Below are 16,594 nucleotides of genomic sequence, written 5' to 3' on the forward strand. Positions count from 1 at the left end.
TGGGTGGATGGATGGATGGATGGATGGAAATAAAGTTATAAAATGTTGTTACTCCCAGAGAAAGTTTTTCTCAAAGCCTGTAACTTTGGTGGAAAAACTGAGGTTTTCATAAATAACAAAAAGAGCAAACAACTCAATAAAATGTTTGTGTTATTTCTACAACCACAGTTACAACATTAATACAGTATTCTAGATCAGGATTTCTGACACTAGAATCTTATATTAAATAAAATCCATCTGGTGGTCAATCCATATGTCAGCTTTGGATTTAGAGCTGGGCTAGGGGAGCTAGGGGAGTATTGTAAAACATGTCAATTAGCCGCCCCTTCATTCAGAAACTGAAAAAAAAAAAAAACAGAAATTGTAATATGCTAAAAATAAACTTTTCCTTTTTCTGTGGAAAAAATTCCGGAACCATCCCAGCGGCCACCAAGAAATCGGCAGACAAGATAAAATAAGGTTGAGTGACTGGAAGTGGAAGTGGGGAAATTTTCTGTTGTCACATCTTTTTTAAGCAAAATTTAAATGAGTCTCCTTTCATTACAAAGAGTCTCCACATTATAAAAAAGTAAACAAGAATCAGCAGGTAAATTACTACCTGGTACATCTTCTATTTTCACCAGTTCACCAAAAGTGAGAGTGAGTGTTGTTTAAAGTTAAGATGAAGCATCTGTGTTAACTAGTCTCCTATAATTCATTACACAAAACCCATAAATATATTTCTCAATTATCAGGATTGAATTCCAGACCAGAAAAAACAAGTTTGCTCAGAGTAAGTTATAATCGTACATTACATATTCCTCTTTAAAAACAGACATTTTCAAAACAAAGATTACAAAAAAAAACAAAAACATTTGAGTTAAAAAATAAAGGAAAGATGGATAGATGGCTGCATTAGAAACCAGAGTCTTGACTTGTTCAATTTCAGAGACCTGAGAAAGCTGACTAATGGATTAGGCAGGAACAAATGACCAAATATGGACGAATGATGCTCGGAAAGCTGTGGTTTGTGGTCAGAGGTCTTCCTTCCCCCTTTTTTTTCCTCTTATGATGACCATGACTTTCAGTGACAGAACAGAGAAGTAATACAGTGACCAACATGTGGTGTTTCCCATAAAGTAATGATGAAATCAGAAATAATGAACATTTTGTATGGTATGATATAGCTGATGGAAAAGACCACCCGGGTACAGGCCTGCCTGTGGTCCTGGTGAGATTGTTGAAAATCAAAGATATGAATAGAATCATTAATATAGTGTGAAAAAATTTTTTTTAAATTTTTTTCCACACTATATTAATGTGAAAAAAAATGTATTTCCAAACACTGTTGGATGAAATCACTCAATCAGGTTTATTTGTATATTGTGCACAATACAGAGAGTATATATGATCATAAGCTTCTCCATTGATTAATAACAATGGTAGAAATTATTTTTGACATTGTTTTCATTAAAATGTACCTAAAACTCTGACTTTTTTTTTTCTTGCTGACTCCTTTCTCAGTATGTTACCTTTTCATAAATATATTTGCCTCATGTCTAACGAAAACCTAACTTCTTTATTGAAGGAAGAAATTTAATGCAAAATCTGTCAGAGGTATGTGTAATGTTGGTGTTGTCTATCTGTACTTGTATTTTAAATAGTTTAGAAGTTCATCCATCCATTTTCTTTACACCCTTGTCCCTCAGTGGGGTTGGGAGGGTTGCTGGTGCCTATCTCCAGCTAACATTCCAGGCAAGAGGCGGGGTTCTCCCTGGACAAGTCACCAGTCTGTCACAGAGACACACACAATTTGGAGAGGCCAATTAAGCTGACAGTCATGTTTTTGGACTGTGGGAGGAAACCCACACATGCACAGGGAGAACATGTAAACTCCATGCAGAAAGACCAGGGCTGGGAATTGAACCCAGAACCTTCTTGCTGCAAGGCAACAGCTCTACCAACCGCGCCACTGTGCAGCCCAGTTTAGAAGTTCAACAAGGTAAAAGCACACACCACACTGTCAAACCGGGTCAACTTCATTACCAAGCCATAAAAAAGGGAAATGGGTGTCTTCAGGAGAATCCGGCGCATCACTTCCTTCCACCCGGATGCGCCCTTGTGATGCTCTCACTGTTCATCCGTTCAGTTTGGTTCCATTTCCCCTTTTCGTGCAATAAAACCCAGAGGCTGGTCGTTAGGATTCAACAACAAACCTCAGGTCCGCATTTCAGTGACTGCAAAGAATCTCCCGGAGCCTCTCACACAGCGACCATGCAGATATGCATCAGAGGACTGACTTGTCTGGCCTTTCTGGCTGGAGTGATGCTGGTAGCATCTGCTTCGGGTAAGTTTTCCGTCCAAAAAAAAAATCTTCCTTCTCACACTTTTTAAAAATAAATGGAAATGGAAATTAATGACGTTTTGTTTTTGTTGTTTTTTTTTCTCATTTTGTTATATGAAACAGAAATCAAGATTCCAAAGTGCTGCACTCAGGTCAGTGACCAGAGCATCACCGCTCCCATCATTGGCTACAGGATCCAGAGGAAGAACCTGCCCTGTGTCCGTGCAGTCGTGTAAGAAATTGTTTCTGTTCGATTCATTTTAGTCAGTTTTATTCACACAACGAAAAATCTACGAGAAATGTCGCATCACGACAATTGACAGAAAATAACCAGCCAATCAAAACACACAGAAAAACGGTCACATTCTATCTAATCACATAGTCAGGGCTGAAAGACTAACAGATACAGTCCAGTTTGATTCCAGTTATAAAACAAAGCAGTCGATTTCAGTTCACTGTTAAAAACAGGAATTTCATAGGTTCTATTCAAAATCTTTGCTTTATTCAAGATGTTGTGCAGGACAGATTTGATGTATTTTAACTGAACGATATTTTCCTAATAGATTTGAGACATCAGAAGGTGAAGTCTGCAGCCACTGGAAACAGGACTGGGTGTTTGAGAAGATCAAGGAGCTGGAGTGAGTAGACCCTCATATTCTCTCTGTCAGTTTTTCCATAAAGAGGTTTTTGCAGATGGCTTTATTGAGAGGCGGTGTTTTAACAATGGTCTGTTGATTGTGTGTCTCACAGGCAGATTCGCAGAGCAAAGCAGACAACTCCTGCCTCCACCACCAGCAGCAGCAGCACCACCAGCACCATGAGCACCACCACGTCCTAGAAGCCTATATAGTCCAACTTCATTAATTTAAGATAATTAAAAATTCAAGGGTGTATTTTTTAATATTTAATATTTATTACCAGCTGTATTTATTCTTCAGTTTTATCTCTACTGCGTGTATTCACTAAATCCATCCGTTATGTGCAATGTAGAGTAAAACACATGAGGTACTGTTAAGTTTACAAGAAGAAATAAAAGAAACACTTGTCATCCGTCCAAGTATGTCGACTCTGTCCAGTTCTGTTGCGTTTCTGCATTTTTCTCAAGCTGATCTGAGTCATTAGTAAAAAATTGACAGAGGTACCAACATTTTCAAGCCCCACTTAAAAATAGCAAAGACAAAGAGAGTGTGTCATTCAACCAAGATGGGTGCATGTTGAACTTTAAAAGTTAAGAGACTGCTGCAAGACACTAAACCTCCCTGTATTTACAGTCAGATCGATAAGTTAATGATTTAAAACAACTGAAAGTGTGACAAACCGCGCTGGATACTGAGCCAAGCTTGTCTTGCCATCATGCACTGACAAGAGGAACATAAGGGAGACTTTAAAACAAGAGCTATTGATTGTTCACAACTGCAGCAAACAGCTCCATCTAGAGGTCACAAAGTCTCCATAAAATTCAAGAGACGCAGTTGACAAGCTGACCAGCTGTTTGGGAGGGATGCCGAAAAAACCCCCCAAAAAACTTTTTCTTTACAACAAGAGTGGGTTACTAGGACTTTATGTTTCAGTCAAATGAGACTAAGAAGACGTTCCATCTCCGTTTGGCTCAAATCAACGGGTAGATAAGTGGAAAGATATGTCATGTCAACAATTAAGTCAGCTGTGGGCCTGTTTATGTTTAAAGTCTCATATAGAGAATAAAAAGAGAAAATTATTCAAAGACATTTTAACACTTCTTCATCACTGATGACAGCAATCATACAGATTGTCCCTCTGATCTTATTATATTATTTTATATTATATGGCCCGAGCTTCATTTAGTTCACAGTCATCTTCTCTCTGCATACACCACGGTAACTTGCGTAGAACTTCAGAGTTTGTGCTCTAGTAAAAGCAATCAGGCTCTTAGTAAACTTTATTCACACACTTAGTGTTTCAGGGTTAGACTGATTAGCAGTTACTGGATTATAGCATCCCTGTGTCATTTGAGATGTTCTAGATCATGACGTGGTTCTCATGCTTTTTTTTTTTTTGCATGGTAAACTGAATGAGAACAGTTCAAATGTCCAGTCTCCATTACTATCATATTTTCACTATATTTGTACATGTGCCATGGTTTCATGTGTGATGTGTTTCATCATTTAAAGTAGTTTAAATACCAAATTCTGACAACTGTATCGAAGTAAATTTGCCCTTAAGCATGGATTTATTTTTCATTCCTAATTTCCAAATGATTATAACTATTAAGGCAGTCAAAGAAAAACAAAAGAAAAAAAATCATAATCTTGTGACGGATGTTTTGGCAGCATGTTGTGTTAAAGAATCAGACTGCCATCTAGTGGCTACTCAACACAGACTACCAGAAGAGCTTCGCTGTGTCACCTTGTCAGTCTGGGACACCAACCCCTCTGGGTGTTGAGCTGAAATAGAAACTACCTTCTTCTCAGTCCTGTCATGCATTTGCCGCAGCTCAGAGGTCAGACCGCGTCACTGAGAAGTTTGCAGACACCTTCAGCAGACATGCTGGCAGCGTTCCTTTTTAGGTAACCCAGACAGTCGTGATGCCTTTAAAATATTAACCATCTGGAGCAGCAGCAGTTTCTGTACTTCAGACGACACAGCAACCTGTCACTAATGCTGTTTATCCTTTTGAAAAAAAGAATGATTTTGTACGCAAACTACTACATTAATATTATTATTGTTTAAAAGATTTTTTAAGTTATTTTAGCTTCACATTCATGTAGCAGGTAATTTTCTGTAAATATAGTGGAACTATTGAAAATAAATTCCCCTCCATGTCAGTTAAAACCAAAGTAAAAAAATATCAAAACTAATAACTCCATGGATTGTATTGTGAGTAATAAATTGAAATGACACAGAAAATAATGAAATAGTAAGACAATAAAAAAAACAAAAAACATGAAAAGGCAACTCTGCTCCTCTGTCTGTAGGGAAATGGGGTTTTTGGGTCTTTGTGGGGAGTCTCTGATGTCTGCTGCTTCCTTCATCATCCACAAGATGGTGCCAAGGGGCTGCTCCTACCTGGTACATCTGGATTCAGCACACCTGTGATCAACCTACTTCGTAAGCCTGGAGTAGATCAGGAGCAGGGAGTGGGCTGCCAGCTCTTCGACGCCTGAGTGTTTGCCTGCGAGTACCGTAACAACGACCCCGGCTTCCCACCCACAGGACAAGGACCACACAACTCACAATTCATCTTCCCTCCAAAATAAACTGTATTTGTCTGATTTCATAGTCTCCTCTATGTGTTCTGTATGTGGGTCAACAGATGTGAACCCAACATGACACTTTCTCACCGCTGTGGGAGTCTGTCTGTGTTTTAACAGCAACCTGCTACCTTATCAGTAGAAACGATCAGCTTGTTTCGGAGCAATCAGAGCATTGCAAAAGAATCGTCACACAAAAGAACTGTCATGCAACAGGTGCTGACTCATTTCTAAACTTGGATGTTACAGTGGAGACCACAGCGTTGATTATAGTCTGGCAGTGCAAAGGTCATTCATTCATTGTGATCCAGCCACAACCAGGAGTTACAGACATCTGGTGTCTGTAACTACAGTCAAACTCCAGTCAAAGCAGGCAAAAGCATAATCAGAAAAAAATGTCCAAGAGCCAATGGGAATTTGCAAAGAGTGTAAGAAATACCTGGGATAAACAGATATAGGGTATTTAATTAAGTAATCCGCTTAACCACAAGGACACCACACAAGACTCCACTTCAGAAGAAAAAGAAACATGTTGAAACTTTGCATGAATTTAGCTGAAGACTTCTTGAACAAGTCAATGAAAAGGTGACAGAATGCAACGTAACAAGATGAGATGAAAACTGAAGTGGTTGGCTATGACTGCATGTCCGAAGGAGGAATGCTACTGGATGCCTCCTCAAAAACACAACACAAAACTGAAAAAATAGTGGTGGGAATATCATGGTGAGGGCTTGTTTTACAGCCTGTTAGGAACTGGAGGATTTCAAGAATTTCTCAAGAGCTTTCAGCAAAACATTGAACCGAAAAACAACCATGGACACTCTCACTTGGTTAAAGAAAAGGAAAATACAGCTGCTAGAAAAATGGCCCAGTCAGTTCTCAAATTTGAGTCTGATGAGCTTCACATCAGTGTCTGAACATTTTTCAAACTGCATGGAAGAGGATTTCGGAACTTTTGAAGGTCAAAACAGAGTTGTGAGACAGAATGGGCTGAATTCACAGCAATACAGGTTACTAATTTCTCCATTGTCACCATGAAAAGTTTTGCTAAGTAATATACACATTTCATTAAGGGTGTTGAAATAATTATCATCTGTGGCTGTTCAGTTTATAACCTAACTTATAGAAAATGTGTTCAAATTTCTTTGTACATTTGTATTTCTTGGGTTACTGACATTTCTTGTGGATTTTATGCTAGTGCAATTATTTAAAGAAACTATTTGCTAAAGAAACAATTCACTGAGGAAAATCTTGACTTCTTTATTACCCATTTTCCCTGGTGCACTCATTTGGCCTCCGTTGTTTACATGATTACGTGTTTCAAACACTGAAAAAATAAAGTGAAATTAATCTATAAATTAAATTTTTTTTCAAGGTTAAAGTTAGACAGGATCAGCCAAACAGTGTTATATATATATATATATATATTTATATTTTTTTTTTTTTTTTTTTTAACTTGTTATAAAGGCTAATTGTTGAAAAGGCAAACCCAAATAAATCAGTCAAAGCTGCTAAATAAAATTATAGTAGTTTGATAGAAGAAGAAATTATTTTTTTAGAATTTGAACACTGGTTAAAAAAAAGCTCACAACAGCAATAAACCTTTTATAAATCTTTTATTTCTGTTTCATTATTAGCATGTTTACTTAAGCATTTATTTATTACGAGAATAAAAAAGCATAAAGACAAAGAAAGATATACAATAATATTTTCTAAATTATGAAAGAAATGTAAATAATTGATCTTTTAGCTGTTTTCATTATTTATTTATTTATTTTGCTTTATCAGTTTAACTCTAAAATAAATGAACATTATTAAGCCAGCACCAGTAAAAAGCAAATACACTCACATCCAATAAAATAGAATATGGGTTACAACAACACTCATTTGTTTGTTTTGAAAATAAAAACCCTTAAGCAGTTATTTAACATACTTTTCATTAAGCCCATATTTTTCCAATAAACCTACATATAGTTGCTCTGATGTAATATTTTTATAAATTTATTTTCATGAGCTGTTAGTCAAAACCTATAAATATCAGAAATGAAGCCTTGTAAGCCTCAGAGTGTGTAATTAATTTAATAAAACGTAAATTGAGTTACTGGGATAAACAAGTGTTATTTCTTAATATTCTAACTTATTGAACATGGACGTATTAAAATCAATACTAAAAGAAGTTATATTCTCAGAAAGACATGATTGCAGAAGAATAAAATCTCTAAACTTTATTGCTCTAGACAACTACATAAAACCCTTTTTTTTTCTTGTTTTAAATTCGTAAATGATTTATAGCTTGTGAAGAATTATAAACCGTTGAGAAATCCACTTTGCTCCGCGAACGGAAGAGGTTGCAGGCGTCACATTTTTTTACCGTCGGTGTTCTGGGACATCATCTTCAGTTTTGAGCTAAAAAAAGAAAAAAGAAAAAAGTTTTAAATCAAACTGTTCCTAAAATCAAACCCTTCATGTAAACAGCATGTCTCTGCTTCATAATGAGAGAGTCTGGATCTAAACTCAAAGGAGAGTCTGCTGTAAAAACAAAATCAGGATCTTCTACCTCAGTGAGCTGAGAGCTTCCTTCACCCAGTCATCATTTGGACTTGTACAGATTTCGTGGTTATTGGTGGTGTAGAATCTGTGATAAAAAGGAATATAATAAGACACATAAACAGCATCTGAATTTATTACACGTGAGTAACTTGGAGTAACAAGATAAAGCTATTTTCTAAGGAAAACATGGATTTTTTTTGGGGGGGAGGGATTATTTATTCTGAGAAAATACAGCTGTAGCAACTCATTCTGGAGAATAAAATAAATCCATCCACCAAGACAGAGTGGTAAGTGAAATTTAACTTTTATGTGAGCAATATGACACATTTTGGCAAAAACAAAACAAAACATATATATATAATTTTCTTTGGGGAAAAAAATGTCTTTATTGTTTTAGTTAGTAATTTTGTCATTTTTAGAATGAAAGCATGCTTTTCCCATCATAAAAGTCGTATCAAATTCTTGCAACAACGGTAAATTAGCACTGTTACTTGCAAGAAATTGAAAAGATGCAGAAAGTGTAAAGATTCATGGTGTGGGGAATCTTACATGATCGCGTTGATGCGGCAGTGTTCCAGAGTTACTTGCTCTCTGTAGCCTTTGATATTTTCAGAGGGAATTGGCTTCTTACTGTACCTTGTACAGCAGGTTTTGCTCATTCGATAACCTACCGACGGAAAAGTCACACACAAAGGATGACTCACAACATGAGTCGTGCATTTCAGGCCGGCTTGAATAAAATATTCAGTCTTCAATATGTCCAATGTTCTTGATCAAATTGAATAAGTGACAGAATTAAACTCACCGGCAGCTGGAGCTGGGCTCAGTATCCCCACTATGATGAAGAGGGGGATGGTGATCATGATGATGCTTCTGGGAGTCATGATGAGGATCCAGTAGATAACAAACAACCGCTCTACTGTATTTGTATGAGTTCGGTCAGACGTCTGCCTTTATAGGTCCCACATTGAGGACAGGAAACCCAGCGCTGCATCACGGAAGCCAAAGCTTAAGATCTTTTTGATAACACATTTTATCTGAATACCACAGCGGCAAGACGTGGCATTTGAGCATGCATGCATGCCGTTTCTTGTTGCACAATAAGACACAGAACCTTCTTGGGTTCCCTTCTCCAAAAAAAAAAAAAAAAGATTTCTTGGTTAATTTTGTTCCTTCTAAATTTGAACAATCCTCAGTCCTTTTAGTTGTCGTTTAACAGGGTTGCACTTGCGTTTCTTTTGCCCTTTAAGCTATCGCACGTAACAAGTTTTTTTTCTTTTAGCCTAATCTGATTCTGAGAAATTTGCTATTAGCCACCACCACAACTTGACCTAAAAGCTTCAGTAGAAATAAAAAATATTTCGTTGCTTGCAGTATCTGTAATCTTGTGTTTGCACTGTGATGAGCAAGCAGGCTATGTTGTGTGAAAATCCCTTCGCTAGTTACGCTGACCTATTTGATCTGCAAGAAGCTGATGAATCTCCCACCACCTTCGCTGGCCTAGAAAGACGAGACTTTCTTAAGATGCGAGCACATCCTGTTCTCATCAGACATTGTTTACAATATTGTGAAAAGTGTTTTGTTTCCTTTCAGGTTTCTTGGACTTTTGAGATTTTTGTCAGTCTTAATGTTTCAGGCGGTCAAACTTATTTCAATGTCAGGCAAAGGCTGAGTAAACACAAAGAGCCATCCCTAAAACTACTGAGGGTTATCAAGAGTTTATGATAGTGATTCTTTTACGTCAAGGAACCTCTGCCTACTCTGCTTTGCAGGCTTACATTCACTTCAACCGCACTTTCAAGGAAGTCGGGGTAAGGGGGGATTCTGAGTAAGAACAGGGTACTTGCAGCTCTCACAGCTTTCTGACGAAGTTCAGTTCCAGTCTTTGACTAGACCAGCCAAAAGATACCAACGCCTTTTCAGTCATTTAGAGATGGACTAGCCAGTTGCTGCTTTTCTTTGATTTTTTATTTTTTTTTAATCTGATAAACTGTGTGATGTACAACTTTTTGCATCATAGAGTGCAAAAACTGAGATGCAATTGCACATTACTCCCTGTTGCTAAATAATTTTTGCTCTCCTGCTGTTTGCCCTTTCCTGTGCAACCACAGATGTTTGCAATGAGGGACCAGATGGAGAGTAAAACTCCCATCATTTGTTCCAGTCTCACCACTGAGAGTGTTTGAAACAGGGATTTAAACACTGCAAATATTAGTATCTGGAGCTGACTGTAAATATTAATTTGATGATAACTATCAGGATTAATAGGCCACCTTTAGTTCAGGCAGTCAGAAGCTGTTCCATCATTCCAACACGTAAGCAACAAGCTTATAAGTCTCTTGTTAAAAACCCTTAAAATCATGTGATCCAGGTTCGGGTTCGTACACATTTTGGTAACAGACTGTGTGAACTCAGACAGCATGACGGTGCAGCAGTTTGTCCTGCTGCCTCACAAAAGGAAGGTTGGGTTCTGTATAGAGTTTGCAGATATGTGGGGGATATACTTCAGTTTCCTCTCAAGTCCAATAACATCCATTTGAAGTTATTTGGAACATAAAAGTAGCCATTTGGCCCGGACAGTTGTGGTGTGTTATTACGCAATAGTCAGCCACACACCCAGACCTCCTCATAGACTCCCACAGACTGACTACTGACCAGCTCTCCACCTAACGAGTCCAGAAAGCCTCCAACTCCTGAGTATTACTCAAGATGAGAATAAACAGAATGTTAAAGACGTAGTTAGAGTCTGCGTCTAGACTCTAACTACCTTCCGATCCGAAAGTTATAATGAAACAGTCAGCTGAGTAGCCTGCAGCTGCTTGGTTTCAGAAACCACTCCTGCTAACACTAGCTCTCTCTCTATCAATAATGTGCACTTGTTATAGTCTAGATACATTTTAGAGACTCGGCACGAGTCCCAAGGTCATTATTTAACAAACACCAAAGAAACGTCTGAAGGCCCCTGGTTACTAGGATCATGACCATTGATTTTACCTTAATCATAAGAATTAACTCTCAATTGACTCAATTAATTTAACTGTCCACAGCATCAATCAGACTTTAATATTTTATTACCAAGCTTTAGCAGGGGGAAACTGACAAACAGCTTCTTCAATCAACAAATCAAGAGATTAATATATAAGAAATTTAGAAACCACACCTCCCTCCAGTCCCTATACTGTGCCATCGAACTAAATAAGTGAGGTTTTGGGATGCAGTTCCACTCGTCCCCAGATGTTGAGTTGATCTTGGGAGCTTTAATATCCATGGATAGAGTCCTGTCTTGGCAAGGCAGAATCCTCTTCAGAATAGAACCAAAGTTGAACTGGTGTGTGTCCTCCGTGGACTCAGTTTCTAATCACTCGGTGATCTTTGTCTATTCCCCAAGTCCACTGCAGCATAGTCGAGATCTTTTGGGTTGAGCGTAGGGCAGTTGTCAAATCAGAAACCCGGGCTGTGGGTAAACGGATCCTGTTCCCTTCTGGAGCAGTGTGATGTCTTTGCCTCCCCGGGGTATCAAGGTGCAGCCCTCTGTCGATCCTGCATCTTCGTTTGGTCTTGACTCAAACACTCCGGAACAAAGAACGCCTGGTTCCTCTCTCTCGTTATTTTTATATATTCCATGTTTGGGTGTGCATGCATCGGCTGCTTACACAACCTTCTCCGTGCAACTACCACCCTTCCCTTGACATCAGGCGCATACGGTTAACTGCTGACTTTTAATTCCCTAGAACACCATCGTTTACTTTTGAACTTCATTTTTCTTGAGCTACCCTTGCTGATGTTCTTATCAGCACTCGCGCTTCCCGTTCATCTGCAGCCATCGCAAATATTTTCCACAACATTTCCTGTTTCTTCCGTGACTACAGTTCTTCCTCCCATTTGGCCTCTAGTTGTAACACAGTATAAGAGACTTTTACACTTAACTTGTAGTCATTACTTTTATCCATTTATGATTTTTTTCCATTGTTAAGTTAAGATTCCTTATTACTTTCAAACCAAAATCACATAACTCACAATCAACAATAAGTCATGGTGTATTTAAAACAAAATTGCATAATTTTCAATCAACATTAAATCAGAATACAAGATTACTTATTGCCTCTAGGTTTCTGTGACCTGTTTTCTGTGTCCTGCAAAGATCTCAATCAGTCCCAACCAGGTTTCACGACAGGTGCTGAGTGTAATTTATATATCTCCAATATGTTTTTTTTGTTTGTTTGTTTGTTTGTTTTTTACATTGTTTAACTCACTGAGATATAGAGAAATTACCTCAAAAGGGAAATAACATGCAAAATATAGGCTTTAGACAATGTAATGCAAGTTATTTTTTGCTCCCTTTCCCCATATGGGGGCAGTATTGCTAAAGGCCAAAAAAAAAAAAAAAAAAAAAAAAACAGTAGTGATTTAACAAAATGTGAATCTGAATGCTTTATAGACAGTTTCACTGTCTGTCACAGAATGAAAGAAATAAAAAAACCCCTAAATATCAAGATAAAAAGCTGACATCAGCTAACGTGTCAACATTACAACCTGGTTTTAAAATCCTGCTTTCTGTTTCACTCCTCTGTGACTGTGAACCTGTGTGTATCTGCGTGACCTGCTGCACACGAGGATAAAGACAAATGTGACATGATAAAAAGGGATAATTGTCTTGTTTGAGAGACTAATCCTTGTTAATCCCTTATGAAACACAACCTCTTATCTTAGCGCCTTTCCCAGAAAGTCAACACATTTTCTTGGAGGTAACAGTTTCAGGTTTACTATTCCTTACTTCAGGTTTCCAGTGGAAAGTTAATCATTAAATGAAATATAGAGGTAGATTTATTTCATAAGAAAATGTCATTATTTTTTAATAGAAGGGTCTTGTTTACTTTTTTTGAATAAGAGGAAATTGTTAACTGTCAGTTTTATATTTTAGATAATTTTATATCAAGTTAATCACAAAAAATAGACCCGGATTTTTGCTGCTGAAACCCAATTCAATACGTGAGACATCATAAAAACCGATGCAACGTACATCCTCGTCAACGTGGTCGCTATAGGATGCAGTGAAATAACGTAGCATTTCATCAGCGTTACAGCTCCAATAATATTTAAGAGTTTATCCATTTTTATTGCACAGCCACAGGCATTTTGCACCTGCAGGAATTTCTTCAGTCCTTCCCTCATNTCAAGAGATTAATATATAAGAAATTTAGAAATCACACCTCCCTCCAGTCCCTATACTGTGCCATCGAACTAAATAAGTGAGGTTTCGGGATGCAGTTCCACTCGTCCCCAGATGTTGAGTTGATCTTGGGAGCTTTAATATCCATGGATAGAGTCCTGTCTTGGCAAGGCAGAATCCTCTTCAGAATAGAACCAAAGTTGAACTGGTGTGTGTCCTCCGTGGACTCAGTTTCTAATCACTCGGTGATCTTTGTCTATTCCCCAAGTCCACTGCAGCATAGTCGAGATCTTTTGGGTTGAGCGTAGGGCAGTTGTCAAATCAGAAACCCGGGCTGTGGGTAAACGGATCCCTTCTTGAGCAGTGCGATGACTTCGCCTCCCCGGGGTATCAAGGTGCAGCCCTCTGTCGATCCTGCATCTTCGTTTGGTCTTGACTCAAACACTCCGGAACAAAGAACGCCTGGTTCCTCTCTCTCTCGTTATTTTTATATATTCCATGTTTGGGTGTGCATGCATCGGCTGCTTACACAACCTTCTCCGAGCAACTACCACCCTTCCCTTGACATCAGGCGCATACGGTTAACTGCTGACTTTTAATTCCCTAGAACACCATCGTTTACTTTTGAACTTCATTTTTCTTGAGCTACCCTTGCTGATGTTCTTATCAGCACTCGCGCTTCCCGTTCATCTGCAGCCATCGCAAATATTTTCCACAACATTTCCTGTTTCTTCCGTGACTACAGTTCTTCCTCCCATTCGGCCTCTAGTTGTAACACAGTATAAGAGACTTTTACACTTAACTTGTAGTCATTACTTTTATCCATTTATGATTTTTTTCCATTGTTAAGTTAAGATTCCTTATTACTTTCAAACCAAAATCACATAACTCACAATCAACAATAAGTCATGGTGTATTTAAAACAAAATTGCATAATTTTCAATCAACATTAAATCAGAATACAAGATTACTTATTGCCTCTAGGTTTCTGTGACCTGTTTTCTGTGTCCTGCAAAGATCTCAATCAGTCCCAACCAGGTTTCACGACAGGTGCTGAGTGTAATTTATATATCTCCAATATGTTTTTTTTGTTTGTTTGTTTGTTTGTTTTTTACATTGTTTAACTCACTGAGATATAGAGAAATTACCTCAAAAGGGAAATAACATGCAAAATATAGGCTTTAGACAATGTAATGCAAGTTATTTTTTGCTCCCTTTCCCCATATGGGGGCAGTATTGCTAAAGGCCAAAAAAAAAAAAAAAAAAAAAAAAACAGTAGTGATTTAACAAAATGTGAATCTGAATGCTTTATAGACAGTTTCACTCTGTCACAGAATGAAAGAAATAAAAAAACCCCTAAATATCAAGATAAAAAGCTGACATCAGCTAACGTGTCAACATTACAACCTGGTTTTAAAATCCTGCTTTCTGTTTCACTCCTCTGTGACTGTGAACCTGTGTGTATCTGCGTGACCTGCTGCACACGAGGATAAAGACAAATGTGACGTGATAAAAAGGGATAATTGTCTTGTTTGAGAGACTAATCCTTGTTAATCCCTTATGAAACACAACCTCTTATCTTAGCGCCTTTCCCAGAAAGACAACACATTTTCTTGGAGGTAACAGTTTCAGGTTTACTATTCCTTACTTCAGGTTTCCAGTGGAAAGTTAATCATTAAATGAAATATAGAGGTAGATTTATTGCATAAGAAAATGTCATTATTTTTTAATAGAAGGGTCTTGTTTACTTTTTTTGAATAAGAGGAAATTGTTAACTGTCAGTTTTATATTTTAGATAATTTTATATCAAGTTAATCACAAAAAATAGACCCGGATTTTTGCTGCTGAAACCCAATTCAATACGTGAGACATCATAAAAACCGATGCAACGTACATCCTCGTCAACGTGGTCGCTATAGGATGCAGTGAAATAACGCAGCATTTCATCAGTGTTACAGCTCCAATAATATTTAAGAGTTTATCCATTTTTATTACACAGCCACAGGCATTTTGCACCTGCAGGAATTTCTTCAGTCCTTCCCTCATCTGCTGCCCCAAACGTACATTAACTTCTTAAAGAAGAAAAGCTATAAACTTCTGGCAGTGATTCACCAAAAAACAATATTCCAGACAGCAGAGAGGCAACAGGAGTTAGATAATCTTCATAATGAACTCCCAGTCAGTCTCACCAATTGCATCTGCTTCACCCTTACATCTTAACACAGCGAGTAAAATTGGTTCATTTCATTATGTTTCACCCCAAATGTCACATAAATTGAGCACTACTTAAAACGACATTTCTCTCCACCAGCAGGCACTTTTACATATTCCAGATGGGTTTCGTAAACAGTTATTCAAGAGAATATGTCCTGTTACGCTGCATCGAGTATTTCTCCCTTTTTTACTCTAAAGTAATAAAACAAATACTGCGTATCTTAACATGAAACTGTGTAAAACAATGTGTAAATGTCCAAGTTTGTGTTTGAGTGGGACAGAGGACAGCGTCCCAACCTGTCCGTTCGAAGGTCCAAAGAGCCGTCGTTCTCTCCGTCCAGCTAAATAAAACTTTAGAGTCGCCACTGTTACATGGGCAGTTTGAAAAAAAAAAAAAACATTTGTAAATTTTAATAAATACATGCTTTCAGTTTTGAGTAATCACCGTTTTATTTTTCTGTTTAGGTTTTGAAATTAAGAAAAACAAAACCCTTTGCAAAATAGGCATGAACACATTTTCATCTATGGGATGCTGATATTTGTGGAAAATAATGCAAAGAAAGCACATTGTGTCCAGTATTGAGTAAAGATAATAGCAATAAATTGATGTATTTTAGTGTCATTTTGTGTTGTGAAGATTTGTTGGCATTGAAAAACAAACAAAAATTTGGTAACATTTCCATTAAAAAAATGGTTATTTATCATTTTAACCAAAACTATTATTTAAAATAACACATTCTATAAAAAATATACATTATTCAATTACTTAGTGTCACCTATATCTGCCTTTGTGTTTTTTGTAGTTTTTTCCTTACATTTCAACCTTACCTGCTGATTTTTTTTTTCTTCTTCTTTTTATCAAATGTTGCTGCTCCATCAAAAGTACTGTGGAGCAGGTCTGTGAAAAATTCCCTTGATAGAGAGAAAAAAAAAAAAAGAATTTGATTTCTTTAAGTGGAAACAACACTGCCGAGAGCCGTGAGAGTGCCCTGAAATAGTAGTGCTACAGGCGGTAAAACCACCATGACGCCAAAAAGACACTTAAAAAGCTTGGCACTGTGGAGGGGAATCGGTTGTGGGTTTATCGCTAAGAGTAACAGCTTTCAT

General features: G+C 37.5%; 1 protein-coding gene across 1 annotated transcript; it reads right to left on the reverse strand.

Annotated features, from left to right (window-relative positions):
- Positions 1 to 7,303: 7,303 nt before the first annotated feature.
- On the reverse strand, positions 7,304 to 10,839 carry LOC103151217 (C-C motif chemokine 20-like). The gene is made up of 4 exons (XM_007571145.2): positions 8,909 to 10,839; positions 8,653 to 8,770; positions 8,111 to 8,188; positions 7,304 to 7,959 (listed from the first exon to the last, which is right to left on the reverse strand). Exons 1-4 carry the CDS (start codon positions 8,985 to 8,987, stop codon positions 7,911 to 7,913), a joined length of 324 nt encoding a protein of 107 aa, XP_007571207.1. The 5' UTR covers positions 8,988 to 10,839; the 3' UTR covers positions 7,304 to 7,910.
- Between the last annotated feature and the right edge of the window lie 5,755 nt (positions 10,840 to 16,594).

This window comes from Poecilia formosa, unplaced genomic scaffold (assembly GCF_000485575.1).
Source record: "Poecilia formosa unplaced genomic scaffold, Poecilia_formosa-5.1.2 Scaffold275, whole genome shotgun sequence".
NCBI lineage: Eukaryota > Metazoa > Chordata > Actinopteri > Cyprinodontiformes > Poeciliidae > Poecilia > Poecilia formosa.